Here is a 15,393-nt window from a genome sequence, read left to right as displayed (position 1 = left end):
GGGCAGGGGCGGGGGCACCCCGCTGACCTCAATACCAAGGGCCCTGGCCTCGCCCCTTGCCCCCTGTCCCCACCGGCTCGGAACCCTCCTGTGCGCCCCGCGTTCTTGGAACAGCCTGGGCCCTGGATAGCCCACAAGGCCCTGCCGCTGCCCTGGCTGACCTCACCGACTTCCTCCGCTCATCACTCTCTTGCTCATTCTGCTGGAGCGCCCCCCCCCCCCCCACCTTTCTGATCTAATCCAACCTTTTCTTGCTAAGAACTTTGCCCTTACCTTTCTCTCTACCTGGGACTCTTCCCCAGCTGGGTCTTGAAATATCCAGCTCCTCTTTCAGGGCTCAGCTTCAGTGTCACCTCCTCCTAGAGGCCTTCTCTCATCTCCTTACCCTGTCTATTTCCTTGCCAGCGTGGATCACAATCTGATTCCCGCCCCCCACCCTCGTTATTAAACTTGTCTAATTACCAGGTTGAAACGTACATGAAGAGAGGGACTGTGTTTAGCTAATTCACTGGCTGAATCCCAGTTTCTGGGACAGTGGCTGGTATACAGTAGGAGCTCAATAAATGCTTGTCAGATAAATGAATGGAAATATGGGGGGGCCTGGGAGTATGAAGGACAAATAGAACCAAATGAGCAGGGAGGGGGACTGGGGAGTATCAGAGAAGACTTCCCAGAGAAAGGTGTTTTTTTTGTTTTTTGGTTTTTTTAAAAATATATTTTATTGATTTTTTACAGAGAGGAAGGGAGAGGGATAGAGAGTTAGAAACATTGATGAGAGAGAGACATCGATCAGCTGCCTCCTGCACACCCCCCACTGGGGATGTGCCTGCAACCAAGGTACATGCCCTTGACCGGAATCGAACCCGGGACCCTTCAGTCCGCAGGCCAACGCTCTATCCACTGAGCCAAACTGGTCAGGGCAGAAAGGTGTGTTTTTTTAAAAAAATATATTTTTTATTGATTTCAGAGAGAGGAAGGGGGAGAGAGAAACATCAATGATGAAAGAGAATCATTTATTGGCTGCCTCCTGCACGTCCCCTCCTGGGGATGATGCATGTGCCCTGACCGGGAATCAAACCCTGACCTCCTGGTTCATAGGTCGACACTCAACCACTGAGCCATTCTGGCCAGGCAAGAAGGGGATTTTTAAGCTGGGTGCTGAAGGATATGTAGGAGTTCACCGGGATGACAGAGGAAGCAGCATGTAAAAGGATCACCTACTTTGTGATCCCTCATCCTCAGATCCTGTGAAATAAACCCTGTGCTAACTTGCTTCCACTGTGTTGAATTTTAGCCGAGGAGATGGCCCTGAGACTCAGCCGAGCAGTGGCAGGTGGGGATGAACAGGTGGCTATGGAGTGTGCCACCTGGCTGGCAGAGCAACGGGTACCCCTGAGGGTGCAGCTGAAGCCTGAGATCTCCCCAACACAGGACATCAGGTGAGGAGTGCATGGCTGGCCAGGGACATAGGGCTTGCTGCACCCTCGGGGGCCATAATATATTCTTGCCAATAGAACAGTTATTGTTTTCCCTCTTCCACAGAATTTATTTTATACCTATTATACCAAACAGCATTTTATTTTTAAAATATATTTTTATTGATTTCAGAGAGGAAGTGAGAGGCAGAGAGAGATAGAAACATCAGTGATGAGAGAAAATCATTGATTGGCTGCCTCCTGCACGCCTCCTACTGGGGATTGAGCCCACAACCCGGGCATGTGCCCTGACCAGTAATTGAACCGTGAGCTCCTGGTTCATAAGTCGATGCTCAACCACTGAGCCACGCTGGCCAGGCTATTCTTAGTTCTTATATTTCAAAAACTTTTTGTATGGGAAAGTGGATGCTAAACTTTTGAAGTCTTTACATGTCTAAAAATTTCTATATTTTGCCCTCATGTCATTGATAGTTGGTTAGGTGTTGAAAATCATTATCCTGAGGAATTTTGAGAGTATTTTCTGGAGTATTTTAAAGCAAATTTCAGATATTATTTCATTCCTGAATAATTTGATATCTTTTAAAAAGTAAGGACTTAAAAATAACCTCAAAACCATTTTCACAAATTAACTCCTTTAAATCCCCTAGTACTCTGTTTATATTCAAATTTCCCTAATTATCTCATTACTGTTTTTTATACTTGGTTTGTTCCAATCAGGAACCAAATGAGATCTACACATAGCGTTTCTTAATATTGTCTAAGCCTGTTTTATTCTCCTCTATTTTTATGGCATTAATTTTTTTTAAGAAAACTGGTCTTTGACTTTTAGAAATTTCCTACATTCTGGATTTATTAATTGCCTCCTCAGGGTGTCATTTAGTATCTCCCGTTTTTCTTGTGAACTTGTAGTTGGATCTAAAGGCTAGGTTAATCCAGAGTCACTTTGTAAATTTTCAGGAATTCTTCCTCATTTTATGATTGCTTCTGGCTGTTCTTCCTTTATGGATGCAGTGTTCTCCCAAATCTCTCTGAAGATATGAAGTAGACTTTACTGTTATTGTTTTGTACCCTAATTTATCCGGTTCTTCTGGCCTCATTTCTGGTTTTTCATCTTAGTCGCCCCCTCCCTTTTTTTAATTAATATTTTCCCATTGATTTTTAGAGAGAGTAGAAGGAAGGGGGAGTGAGAGAGAGAGAAACATTGATGTGATAGAGACACATCAATTGGTTGCTTCCTGCATCCCCCCCACCCCCACCAGAGCAGGGGACCGAGGTGCATGCCCTTGCCTGGAATCAAACCTGGGACCCTTCAGTCCTCAGGCCAACGCTCTATCCGCTGAGCCAAACGGGCTACGGCTTAGCTTTCCCTTTTTATGCTTTTGGTCTTCCAAAAACGTTTTGGGATCCTTGAAAAGGATGTGTTTAAAACCATTTCTCTGGAATTAGACTGTTTGGATTGAAATCCTGCCTCTAACAGTTATAAATTGCTTACTTGGCAAAGTCACGGTAACCTGTCTGGGCTCGTGTTTTGTTTTGTTTTTTTATACATTTGTGTTTTTTTTTTTTAAATATATTTTATTGATTTTTTACAGAGAGGAAGGGAGAGAGATAGAGAGTTAGAAACATCGATGAGAGAGAAACATCGATCAGCTGCCTCCTGCACATCTCCCACTGGGGATGTGCCCGCAACCAAGGTACATGCCCTTGACCGGAATCGAACCTGGGACCTTTCAGTCCGCAGGCCGACGCTCTATCCACTGAGCCAAACCGGTTTCGGCACATTTGTGTTTTTTAAAAAATATATTTTTATTGATTTCAGAGAGGAAGGAAAAGGGAGAGAGAGAGAGAGAAACAACAATGGTGAGAGAGAATCGTTGATCGGCTGCCTCCTGCAAGCCCCCCACTGGGGATCGAGCCCACATCCCGGGCATGTGCCCTTGGCCAGAATCGAACCTGGGACCTTTCAGTTCGCAGGCCGACGCTCTATCCACTGAGCCAAACAGGCTAGGGCTGGGCTCGTGTCTGTATCTGTAAATTAGGGATAACAACGTACCTGCCTGATGGGTATGCTGAGAGGATTAGGTGAGTTAATGCATGTCAGGCGCTTTGCAGAGTCTGGGCATATGGTAAATAACTGCTGGCTTCGTTAGGGAGCAAGAGAGAGAAGGATAGAAGAGGCTGGAGAGGTGGTGAGGGGGCAGTCACAGAGGCCCTGTGTGCACGGTGAGTGGATGTATTCCAGGAGCACTGTGCAGCCATCGCAGGGGCTGAGCAGTGGGCTCTGATAAAGGAAGCACAGGGGTGCGAGAATCCAGGAGAGGCCCCTGACACAGACTGGGGGGATGATGTGGGAGGGGGCCTGTGTGTGTGTGTGTGTGTGTGTGTGCATGCATGTCATGCACAAGTGTACAAACATGTCCATGCGGGTAGCTGGCGGCTGAGGGGACCTGCAGCCCGAGCCCGTGTTACTCCCCAGTTCTCCTCTGCAGGCTGTGGGTGAGTGTGGAGGACGCTCAGTTGCACACTGTCACCATCTGGCTCACAGTGCGACCTGACATGACCGTGGCTTCCCTCAAGGACATGGTGAGTGAGGAGGCCGAGGGGAGACATCAGGGCGGAGGCTTCCCATTTGGCTCTGACTCTCCCTGGTCTTCCCCCCTCCCCCTCCCCACTCCCCTAGGTGTTCCTGGACTATGGCTTCCCGCCAGCGCTGCAGCAGTGGGTGATTGGGCAGCGGTTGGCCCGGGACCAGGAGACGCTGCACTCGCATGGCGTGCGGCGGGATGGTGACCGGGCCTACCTCTACCTGCTGTCAGCCTGCAACACCTCCCTCAACCCTCAAGAGCTGCAGCGGCAGCGCCAGTTGCGGGTGCTGGAAGGTGAGGCTCCGCTCCTGAGTGACAGGGCCCTCACCGGAGGCCCTGGGGCTCGAGGGAGCAGAGCCCCTGGGCTTTCGGGCAGGTCACCTGGAGGATCCTCCCCGTGGTGGGGAAGAGAGGACGAAGGACTCCCCGGGAGGGAGTCGTTTCGGGATCCATTTTGGGGACAGTGGCCCAGGGGAGAGGGGCTGGGTCCAGCCCTGGCTCTGGCGTTTATCAGCTGGGTGGTCTTGGCAAGACCCTTCCTGTCTTTGCTCATTACTTTTCTAACTCTGTAAATTAGATAATAATTGCTAGTGTTTAAATTTTTTACTTCATATTTTATTTATTTAGTTTTTTTTTTGTTTTTTTTTTGTTTGTTTTTGTTAATCCTCACCCGAGGATATTTTTCCATTGATTTTTAGAGAGAGTGGAAGAGAGAGGGAAAGACAGAAACATCCATGTGAGAGAAACACATCGATTGGTTGCCTCCTGCACGAGCACTGACCAGGGTCTGGGCAGGGGAGGAGCCTGCAACCGAGGTACATGCCCTTGACCAGAATCCGACCCTGGACCCTTTGGTCCTCAGGCCGATGCTCTAGCCACTGAGCCAAACCGGCTAGGGCTGCTTTATACTTTTGAATATGTCGGACTTACAGAAAAGTTTCAAAATTGTATAAATAATTGTATAACAGATTCCCATATTTGTTCTGCTTTATCATCTTTCTATAACATTATTTATAAAAATTATTGGTTTGGGTATAAATAATTTTTTTCTGAACTGTTTTGAGGGTAAGTTGCAGACATGATAGCCCTCTCCCATAATTACTTCTGTGTGTGTTTCTTTAAAAAAAAAAAGACTAATTTTCTTGTATTACCACATACAGCTATCAAATTTAGAAAGTTAGCATTGATACTGCACTTTTATGTACTAGCTAGAGGCCCGATGTACAAAAATTCATGCAAAAGTAGGCCTTTCTTCCCCTGGCTGCCGGCACCGGCTTCTCTTTGGCACCTGGGACCCGGGCTTCCCTCCTCCGGCTGCCCACAGGCACTGGGACCCAGGTTTCCCTCCTCCGGCTGCCCACAGGCACTGGGACCTGGGCTTCCCTCCTCCGGCTTCCCTTCGGCACCTGGGACCCGGGCTTCCCTCCTCTGACTGCCCACAGGCACTGGGACCCGGGCTTCCCTCCTCTGGCTGCCCACAGGCACTGGGACCCGGGCTTCCCTCCTCCGGCTGCCCATAGTGCCCGGGATCCGGGCTGGCTTCCCTCCGGCCCCGGCTTTGTCAGGCAGGACGTCTGGAATGACATCCGGAAGAGGTCCGGTCTAATTAGCATATTACCCTTTTATTAGTATAGATGTCCTTTATAACAAAGGCCCTGGCATTCGGCTGTCCTCTCCATCCCTTCAGTCCTAGGCCTGCTCAGTCTTCCCTTGACCCTCCTGATATTGATGTGTTAAGAGTCCAGTTTTGTTTTTTCGTCAAGTGTCTCGTGAATGGGTCGGAGTCAGTATTTTGGCAGGTCCAGCTCAGGAGTGCTGTTTGTCCCTCAAGGTGCCTCACTGCAGGAGCACAAGAGGCCGGTTGTGAGGCAGGATTTTTAAGCCGCCAGGACACAGGGGCACTCGTGGGTGGAGGAGGGGCGCTGACCCTGTGGCACCAGCACTCTCAGCCGGTCTGGGTCCACCTGGTAGGACCAAGCTGGAGACTCCTCCGGGGAGGAGAGAGGGGAGGAGGGACTGGGGCGCAGGGTGGGGTCCTGGCTGGCTGCCGGGGTGGGCGAAGTCGGCTGCATGGATCCACCAACTCCTAACCCTCTTCCCCAGATCTGGGCTTCAAGGACCTCGCGCTGCAGCCCAGGGGCCCACAGGAGCCGGCACTTCCGAAGCCTGGGGCCCCCCAGGAGCCAGGTCAGGGGCCTGACACCATTCCTGAGCCCCCACCGGTAAGCCGCCCCTGGTCCCCGACTCACCCTGCCTGGCCCCTCAACGTGCTGAGCTCAGGGCCCCTCTGTCCCCAGGTGGGCTGGCAGTGCCCTGGCTGTACCTTCATCAATAAGCCCACACGGCCCGGCTGTGAGATGTGCTGCCGGGCGAGGCCCGAGACCTACCAGGTCCCCGCCACGTACCAGCCGGACGCAGAGGAGCGAGCGCGCCTGGCCAGCGAGGAGGAGGCGCTGCGCCAGTACCAGCAGGTGGGCAGGGGTGTCCCCAGGCAGACACTTGCGGACGGACCGGGAGGCGGAGGCCAGGAAGGGAGGCCCTCCACACCCTGCTCCTCCCCAGTTGCTGCCTGGCCCCTCCTGGACTGACCCCTGCACTTGACTGACCCTCCCTCTCCTGGGGCCGAGGCCCTGCTCCCTGGCTGTGGCCCCAGCCAGGCTCTCATGTCCTGCCCCCTGTGGGTTGTGGTTCCGCCCCTCGCTTTGACATACACACCAGTTGTGCGTACAAGTGTGCCTGTTGGGATTCCAACATCCTGGCTGAGACCCTGACCATGTCCCACCTGCCACCCCTCGTCCACTTGTGACTTCACCTTGAGTCCTGCTATTCCTGTCCACCCTGCCTCTCTGGCTGTATCCCACCCCTGACTTCCTGTGACCCCAGGACCTAGCCCCTCACTGCTCCCTGGGAGGTTGGCCCCACCCTCTGCCCGCCCCTCTTGTAGTCCCGTCCTGTCTGCTGATCACACAGACACCTGACCCTGATGTCCCCATTCCGATCGGATGCCCCATCCTCCACCTTGCTCCTTTGGACCCAGAGCTGCCCTTACCCACCCAGCCATGACCTCCCTCCTGGTCCATCTGCAACCCTGGCCGGATTCCTCCTCTCTCCCGCCTTGCTCTGCTCCATAACATCACTTCCCCTTCCCATACCCCTGACTACTCCGTGACCTTACCTTGCCCCACCTCCAACCCTTGGCCCCGCCTGCTCAGCTTGGCAGAAATGTGAGCCCTGGTACCTCTGATTGCCTCCTCAGACCCTGGCCTTTCCTTACCACCATGGCTCCCTGGCTTGGCTTGACTCCTGATTGCAGCCCCAACTTGCCCTGCCTGGCCTTCCTCCTGCCCCTGGTACTCTGCCTGGCCCTGCTCCGAGCTTCACTCTTCCCAGCAGCTCTCGCTCATGCCACTGCCCAGCCACTGCCACCCCTGCCTGGGAATCCTGACTCTCCCAGCCTTGTCCCCTCTCTGGGATCTGACCAGGACCCTTGTCCTGCCCCCTTCCTGGTCTGACCCATCCCTGAGACCCTGACCTGCCCACGGCCCCGCCCCATGTGCCCAGCGGAAGCAGCAGCAGCAGGAGGGGAACTACCTGCAGCACATCCAGCTGGACCAGAGGAGCCTGGTGCTGAACACCGAGCCCGCCGAGTGCCCCGTGTGCTACTCGGTGCTGGCGCCCGGCGAGGCCGTGGTGCTGCGGGAGTGTCTGCACGCCTTCTGCAGGTGCGGGCCCCACCCCCGCAAAGCAGCATGGGTCCCGGCCACCAGTTAACCAGGCGGAAAGGGGGTGGGTCCTGTGCTCTCACATCTTGGACACCCACAAAACCCTGTCAGGCATTGTCTCCCCATTCGCAGGGGAGAATGTGAGGTACAGAGAGGCCAGCAACTTGCTCAGTGCCATGCAGCTCAGGCATTCTGGCTCCAGAGCCCGTGCCCCTCACTACTCCTACCCAGGCCCCTGCAGGGCATTGAGGCCCTAGCCCTGGCCACCTGAGCCAACCTCGCCCTGCACCTGGCTGGTGGGCAGGCTCCTCCTCTCCCGGCCCCTCCATCCTGGGCTGTGGAGAGCACATCCTGACATCTGGTGAGCAGCCCCTGGGTGCCAGGGACTGTGCTAGGCCCAGGAGGGAGCAAAAAGTTCAGTTACTGCCTTCTGGGGTGTCATTCCAGTGGGAGGCCGATTAGTCACATAGTCACGGGTTAACTGTAACTGATGTGCCAAGCACCAGCGGATTATGATAACAGGGCCCTGCTCCAGCAGGGGGCCAGGGAGCCCTGGAGGTGGCACTGGCATGGGTATGTGCCTGGCCTCTACAGGAAAAGGGGTCAGTGTGGCTGGAGCAGACGGATGGACAGAGAGGTGTTAGGGAGGGCAAGTCATGGGGTGCTTAGGAGCACAGTTAAGAGTTTGGATTTGTTCTGAGCCTGAGCAGGACGGGATGGGAGCCACTGGGGAGGAGTGTGGGGGACACAGGGAGCCCAGGAGGCTGCCGCTGTCTTCCAGGTGAGGGAGACGGAGACCTGGACCAGAGCAGTGGGGTGGGCAGGCGTTGAGGCCATGGTGACGGGTTGGTGGGGCAGAAGGGAGACATTGAGAAACCCACCTGGGAACAGGCTCACCCTGCGAGGGTGGGGTCCCGGTGGGTGGGGTTCAGATAATCCACCTACACTCCATCCCGCTCCCAGGGAGTGTCTGCAGGGCACCATCCGCAACAGCCAGGAGGCAGAGGTCGCCTGCCCCTTCATTGACAACACCTACTCGTGCTCGGGCAAGCTGCTGGAGAGGGAGATCCGGGCGGTAAGCCTGGGGGCGGGGAGCTGGGCCCCGAGCTGGCAGGTGGGAACTGGCCCAGGGTGCCGGTCTCGGGCAGCAGACATTTATCAAGAGCTTCTCTGTGTGGGATGCTGGGGGCCCAAGTAGTCAACAGGACAGGAACTGGGGGAGGTAGCTGGTCAAGAAACCCCCTTATGAAGGAAAGACAGCCAAGCAGGTAGCGGGCCTGGGTGACCTCCCGTCAGATACTCGGCCTCTGTGCCTCATGTTCTCATCTCAGTGCAGGGCCAAGTTAGAGTTACTTTCTGTTTCAAGGTTGTGAAGGATTTGTGTAAAGAATCGAGAGTAGCGCTTGACACGTGGTAAGTCCTTATCAGTTACCTTGTGCTGTGTAACAGGTCATTCAGACTTAGTGGCTTAAAACAGCCACCGTTTATTTAGCTCATGAAGCTGCCACTTAGTAATTTCGGTTCGGCTTATCTGGACGATTCTTCTGGTCCAGGTTGGGCCTGGCTGACCTCATCTGGGCTTAGCTGGTGGTCACTGTCCTGGACTGGCTTACGATGGTCTTCCTGCGATGGCTGGGCTGGCTGGGCCTCTCCACTTTGGTCTCCCATCTGCCAGCAGGCTGGCCAGGCTCCCGCGTGGTAGGGTCTCAGAGTTCCCAGAGCAGCCAGCGGGGCCCCAGCGCAGGAGTGCTTTTCAGGTCGGCTCCTTTCACACTTGCTGCTCTTCCGCTGGCTAAAGCAAGTCACAGGCTCAAGCCCAGATTCTGTGCAGGAGGGGACTCCAGGCTCAGGGAGACATGAGCAAATTGGGGCCATTCCTCCAGCATCTATCACAGTGCTGTGTGTGTGCAATCTGTCACAGAGCTGTGTGTGCACCTGTGTGTGTGCAGTCTATCACAGAGCTGTCTGTGTGTGCACCTGTGTGTGCAGTCTAGCACAGAGCTGTCTGTGTGTGCACCTGTGTGTGTGCAGTCTAGCACAGTGCTATCTGTGTGCACCTGTGTGTGTGCGCGCGCTATTGCTGTTAATGCTATTATCAAGTTCTCTCCCTGACTGCTGTTGATCTCTCCCTCCTCTGGGCCTCCATTTCCCCATCTGTAAAGTGGACTGTTGGGCTTGATTTAAGGTTTTTAAACTGCTGGGCAGTGGCCTTCCCAGAACTGGGCATCTTCGGACACCCAGGCAAAAACGTGAGGCATGGTGGCTGAGGTCCAAATGGAGGACCCCACAGGCACGTACACCAGACCCTGTTTCTCCCCGTCACTCCTGCCTCTCCCCTGTGACCCTGCTTCTGAGAACCCTCTGGCTTCACCAAGCATTTCGTGGAGCCCAAGGAGTTCTGCCTCAAGGGAAAGAGGGCAGACAGAAGGGTAGAACTTGAGAACTCCCACAATTAACCCCAAGAGCAGCCCCATTTTCATCTCCTTCCTCTGTGGGGTATCTGGGAAGGGTACCTCCAGAAGGTTGCTGAGGCCTCCTCTCCGGGGCCTGGAGAGTCAGTCCATGTGACCTGGTAGCCATAGTTGTTGCCACGACCCCACCATCCCAGCAGATCCCTGATTGCATTTTTCTCCTGTTAACTTTGGTGTCTCTGGGCAGACATGGTATTTTTCCTTTTTTAAATCAACTTCATTACGGTATACTTTGCACACAATAAAATGCAGTTATTGTAAGTGTACTATTGGGTGAATTTTGACAAATGTCTCATGTAACCACCACCCCAATCAAGATATAGAACGTACGCATGATTTTTATTGATTTCAGAGAGGAAGGGAGAGGGAGAGAGAAACATCAATGATGAGAGAGAATCATTGATTGGCTGCCTCCTGCATGCCCCCTACTGGGAATCGAGCTTGCAGCCTGGGCATGTGCCCTGACCAGGAATTGAACCATGAGCTCCTGGTTCATAGGTCGATCCTAACCACTGAACCATGCTGGCCAGGCATGATTTTTACTAGTATAACCAGCATAGATACAATAGCCTTTGCTATTTTTTTATTTTATTTATTTTTTGGTTAATCCTCACTTGAGGATATTTTTTCCATTGATCTTTAGTTTTTTTATTGTTTGAAGTATTACAGATAGTAGTACATATGTCTTCCATTGATTTTTAGAGAGAGTAGAAGGGAGGGGGAGAGACAGAGAGAAACATTGATGTGAAAGAGACTTATCAACTAGTTGCCTCCTGCCCCTGCCCCGACCAGAGATTGAGCCTGTAACTGAGGTACGTGCCCTTGACAGGAATCGAACCCGAGACCCTTCAGTCTGTGGGCCAACGCTCTGACCACTGAGCAAAACTGGCTAGGGCAGCCTTTGCTATTTTGCTACAAAATCTTTCTAAAGGTTATCTCTATGGCATAGATCCTGTTTATACCTCTTAATAATTCCAACGTCTCCGTTCGTAAGCAATGCTTCAACAAACATTTTGCATGGTGTCTCTTTCTTCTTAATATTATTTTCTTAGGATAAACTTGTAGAAGCAGAGTGAGTCCCGAAGGATCAGAAAAGTCTGGGTGGTTGAAATGTTACTGCCACATTGCTTTCTCAGAGTGAAATGTACCAGGGTGCTAGTTTAACCACATGTTCCCCAGCATTGCTTGTTATTATTTTTGTCCATTTTTTTTATTGTGGTAAAATGTATATAAAACTACCATCTTCACCACTTTTAAATGCACAGTTCGGTGCATTAAGTATATTCCCACTGTTGTGCGGCCATCGTCACCAGCCCTCTCCAGAACATGGATCCACTTTTTGATGGAGTTTCAAATACTGACGGGAAGAAACGAGCCTGGGGCTGGGTGGGACTTTATGGATCGGGGGCTCCCAGGGGCATATTTGGTGGCAGGGAGGGCCGCATAGCAGGTGTCCTGAGTCCCGGAGACTGAGGCGATGGTCTTGGCAGCTGCTGACCCCCGAGGACTACCAGCGGTTTCTGGACCTGGGTGTCTCCATCGCTGAGAACCGCAGTGCCTTCAGCTACCACTGCAAGACCCCGGACTGCAAGGGGTGGTGCTTCTTTGAGGATGACGTCAATGAGTTCACCTGCCCCGTGTGTTTCCGCGTCAACTGCCTGCTCTGCAAGGTGGGATGAGGGGCCACAGCTGGGGGAGAGGTGGTTTAGGGTTTGTGCCCATCAGGACTTAAATGGGTAAATATTATCATACATGCCGACCTCAGCTTCACCTCCCTGGCTTCGGTGTCTTCTGTAAAGTGCGTGTGTGGTTTATAACGTGAGGCCCGGTCGGTGACAACACCTAGAGGCATTATGTACTGTGTGGGTGCCTGCTGTCCCCCACCTCTCCCAGATCCCCAACGGGAGACTTCTCATCTCGAGCCCCCCACTCCCTGCAGGCCATCCACGAGCAGATGAACTGCAGGGAGTACCAGGACGACCTGGCCCTGCGGGCTCAGAACGACGTAGCCGCCCGGCAGACGACGGAGATGCTGAGGGTGAGCCTGGGAAGGGCTGAGGGCCTGGGGATTTGAGTTTTGGGAGCTAGAAGGGCTGTGGTGTATGGGCCCTGGAGGCTCTGGCCCCCCTCTGGCCTCACTCCCATCCAGAGCTGGGGCTTGGGATAGGGGCTCAGCAGCAGGACAAGTGTCTGGGTGGAGGGAGGAGACGGCAGAAACAGGGAGCCTGGGAGAGAGGCCACTCCAGCGGAGGCGGGTTTTCCTCTATAGTTGGGAGGGCCACAGGGAGGGAACGAGGCCAGGCCGCTGCCCCCGCCTGGCCCCAACGTCAGCCCCTGCTCTGCCCCAGTCCATGCTGCAGCAGGGCGAGGCCATGCACTGCCCGCAGTGCCAGATCGTGGTGCAGAAGAAGGACGGCTGTGACTGGATCCGCTGCACTGTCTGCCAAACCGAGATCTGCTGGGTCACCAAGGGCCCGCGCTGGGGCCCCGGGGTGAGTCCTTAGGGAGCAGAGGCTCAGGAGAGGTGGGGAGGGGGCCCTCGGCTTCGCCCAGGAGTGGGGGTTGGAAAACTACAGCCCCATCCAGTCCCCTGCCTGTATTTGTGCAGCCTGTGAAGTAAGAACATTTTTTACTTTTTAAATGGTTAAAAAATATCAAAAGAATATTTTGTGACGTGTGAAAATCACATGAATCTGATTTTTTTGGTCCGTAAGCGAAGTTTTAGGGGAGCACAGCCCTGCTTATTCTTTCACGTAGTCTGCGGCGGCTTTTATGCTCCGAAGGCAGACTGCGTGGCCTGCAAGGCCAGAAATCACCGTCTGGCTCTTCAGAGAGAAGAGTCGCAGCCCTTGCCCTAGAGGACAGTGACCAAGGAAGGGCTCAGTGTGGAGTCCGCGGTGGCGTGGGTCCGCGGCTCTGGCACACGCGGGCCGTGTGGGTTAGGCTGTTACTGCCTTCTCTGAGCCTCGGTTTCTTTATCTGGAAAATGGAGGTGATAGCTGGGCCTGTCTCACTTAGGCTTATTGTCAGAATCAAATGAAAAAGGGTAAGAAACGGGCGCAGTGGATGCCTGTCATGTGAGCACTTCATATGTGGTAGCTATCAAATTAGGGGTGTGTTGCTGGGGTTGGGGGATCATTGTCACAGACGGGCTTTGAGACGGTGGAGGCGGAGGAGCAGCCCTTCTTGGTGCTGCCCATGTGCTGACCTTCCAGAATGTGCAGAGACCACCAGCTCCTTCCCTGCTCTGGGTCTCGGGGAGGCAGAGCGAGGCCATGGAACTGGGTGCCCAGAAAGGCCCTCGTGATGGCCTCCATCAGGCTGCTGAGGCCGAGGGCCAGTTTAGAAGCAGGGCCTGGAGTGGAGTGGGTTTTGGTTGATGGAATATCATGGGGCCACTGTCTGCCCTGCCCTGACCTCTCTCCCCGATTCTGTAGGGCCCTGGAGACACCAGCGGGGGCTGCCGTTGCCGGGTGAATGGGATTCCTTGCCACCCCAGCTGTCAGAACTGTCACTGAGCTGAAGATGGCCCAGTCCCCACGCCCACCGTTGCTGTGGGACAGGGCAGGTGCTTTGGCTCTGAATTCTGGCCTGGGAGATGCCTTTACGCTCGGAGAAGGACCCAGCAGAGCCAAGGCCTCGGAGCTGCATGGCGGCCTTGTTTGTTGTGGGTGTTGCAAGGGCCCCACCTGAGCTGGCTGTTGTCCTTAGCCGCCTCTGCCCCAGTGCCTTTGCCTTTCCCTGGGGCTTGCTGGCCAGACCTTTCATCTCTTCTTTGTGGCTCCCACCTCTGCCTGGCGCAGCCTTACACAGCCCTGGCCCTAGGCCTTGCTGGGTAGAGCCTCTGAGAGCCCCGTGTGAGTCCATACACCCCCCCCCCCCGCCCCAAACCCCCCACCCCGTCTCAACACTGTGCACTCCCAGCCTGCCACTTCCCGTCGGCTTTCTGGGCTGACTTTTCTCTGGCTTTGCTGTTGGAGGCCTGGGGCCTTTTAGAACTGCTGCTAATCCTGTTCAGAGCCAGGAGGGAGACCTAGCAGTTTCTAAAGCACAGCTCCTCTGGTCCAGCTTCCACGTCTCCCTCTTTGCTGCTGGTGTCAGCTCATTAAAATGGTTTTCCAGGAAGGGATGAGTGTGATGTCTGAGGGAGTGAGAGGGACATGGGCTGGGACTCTGAGAAAGCAGGATCCCAGGCGCTCCAGGAACTGCAGCAGGAAGTGTATGTGAGCCGCTTGGCATCCCTGTGCCCAGCTTGAGCGGGTAGGATGCCCTTGAGTTTGCAGTGTATTGAGAGGCCACAAAGCAGGTTCTGCAGATGGGTGTGGGCTTGAGGGGCAGGAAGGGGCCGAGCAGCAGGTACAGGCGGCAGGAAAGGCTTGCTGCTCCCTCTGCCGCTCAGTGGGCATCCAAGGTCGGGGACAAACATTTCAGGATCAGGTAAAACTGCTGCAATTGAGGGGTGAGGCTGTCCATCCTAATTTTAGCATCTCAGGTAAAAATGTCACAGCATTGGTCCAGCCATATTTATCAGTCTTCTTTTTGTGTTGGTCAGGGATTAATAAAAAACATTCTGGGTGTTCATTCTGTAAGTTTTACTGCATTCTCGGACCCACTCCCTTCCCGTGAGACCTGGTATTTGATGGTCAACATGTCTGAGCTGTGCCGTGGGTCATCAAAGAGGCAGAGCTTGTCTCTGCTGTTCAGGGCCTAGACTCCAGGCTTCAGAAGTTGGGGCATGTGGTTTCAGGGCAGTGAGCTTATTCTAACCGCTGGAAACGCAATGCCCCCCTGTCCTTGGAGGCCAGGACTGGAGTTGACCACAGGCACTGTGAGCAGAGCTATCAGAGGACATGAATGTCTTCCTGCTTTGCCGGCGCTGGCTCACAGCAGCTGTGGTAGCTCAAGGGCACGCTCGGGCAGCCTCCCACTCTGAGCGAGACACAGGCACAGCCACTGACCTGGAGGGCACAGCAGTTGAGACCTGGACCACAGGAGTAAGATGGGGCCCAGATCAGGGCAGAGTACTCTCTTACCACCTCCTTCCTCCCTCCCCTCCTGCCAGGTCCATCTTGGCATCCCTTAGGCAGGGATGGAACCTTTTTTCTGCCAAGGGCCATTTGGATACAACATCCTTCATGGGCCACACAAAATTAGCAACTTAAAAAGTAGCCTGCTAGCA

General features: G+C 54.0%; 1 protein-coding gene across 3 annotated transcripts; it reads left to right on the top strand.

The window, feature by feature from the left end:
* Positions 1 to 1,273: 1,273 nt before the first annotated feature.
* On the top strand, positions 1,274 to 14,795 carry RBCK1 (RANBP2-type and C3HC4-type zinc finger containing 1). 3 transcript variants are annotated; one of them, XR_002829452.1, is made up of 11 exons: positions 1,274 to 1,439; positions 3,926 to 4,019; positions 4,117 to 4,315; positions 6,125 to 6,243; positions 6,319 to 6,492; positions 7,583 to 7,743; positions 8,707 to 8,818; positions 11,705 to 11,884; positions 12,108 to 12,252; positions 12,563 to 12,706; positions 13,652 to 14,795. XR_002829452.1 is itself a non-coding variant. In XM_006089379.3 (11 exons), the coding sequence occupies exons 1-11, from the start codon at positions 1,303 to 1,305 to the stop codon at positions 13,730 to 13,732; spliced, it is 1,500 nt and encodes a 499-aa protein (XP_006089441.1). In that variant the 5' UTR covers positions 1,274 to 1,302; the 3' UTR covers positions 13,733 to 14,795. The 3 variants fall into 3 exon arrangements, 2 of the variants coding, with proteins under 2 accessions (XP_006089441.1, XP_023610118.1); XM_006089379.3 differs by having other exon boundaries at positions 12,154 to 12,252; XM_023754350.1 differs by lacking the exons at positions 1,274 to 1,439; positions 3,926 to 4,019; positions 7,583 to 7,743 and having other exon boundaries at positions 4,205 to 4,315; positions 12,154 to 12,252.
* Positions 14,796 to 15,393: the final 598 nt, after the last annotated feature.

The sequence above is a fragment of the Myotis lucifugus genome, unplaced genomic scaffold (assembly GCF_000147115.1).
Source record: "Myotis lucifugus unplaced genomic scaffold, Myoluc2.0 scaffold_60, whole genome shotgun sequence".
NCBI lineage: Eukaryota > Metazoa > Chordata > Mammalia > Chiroptera > Vespertilionidae > Myotis > Myotis lucifugus.
The sequence above is the reverse complement of the archived record's forward strand: the minus strand, read 5'-3'. Positions and strand labels throughout refer to the sequence as shown.

What these genes read in the sequence shown, in the direction of transcription:
- RBCK1 (XM_006089379.3), top strand. Translation starts at nt 1,303, where the DNA reads ATGGCCCTGAGACTCAGCCGAGCAGTGGCAGGTGGGGATGAACAGGTG. An exon ending in TGGCTTCCCTCAAGGACATG is followed by an intron (nt 4,020 to 4,116) that starts GTGAGTGAGGAG and finishes CCACTCCCCTAG; the next exon opens with GTGTTCCTGGACTATGGCTT. An exon ending in TGTCTGCACGCCTTCTGCAG is followed by an intron (nt 7,744 to 8,706) that starts GTGCGGGCCCCA and finishes TCCCGCTCCCAG; the next exon opens with GGAGTGTCTGCAGGGCACCA.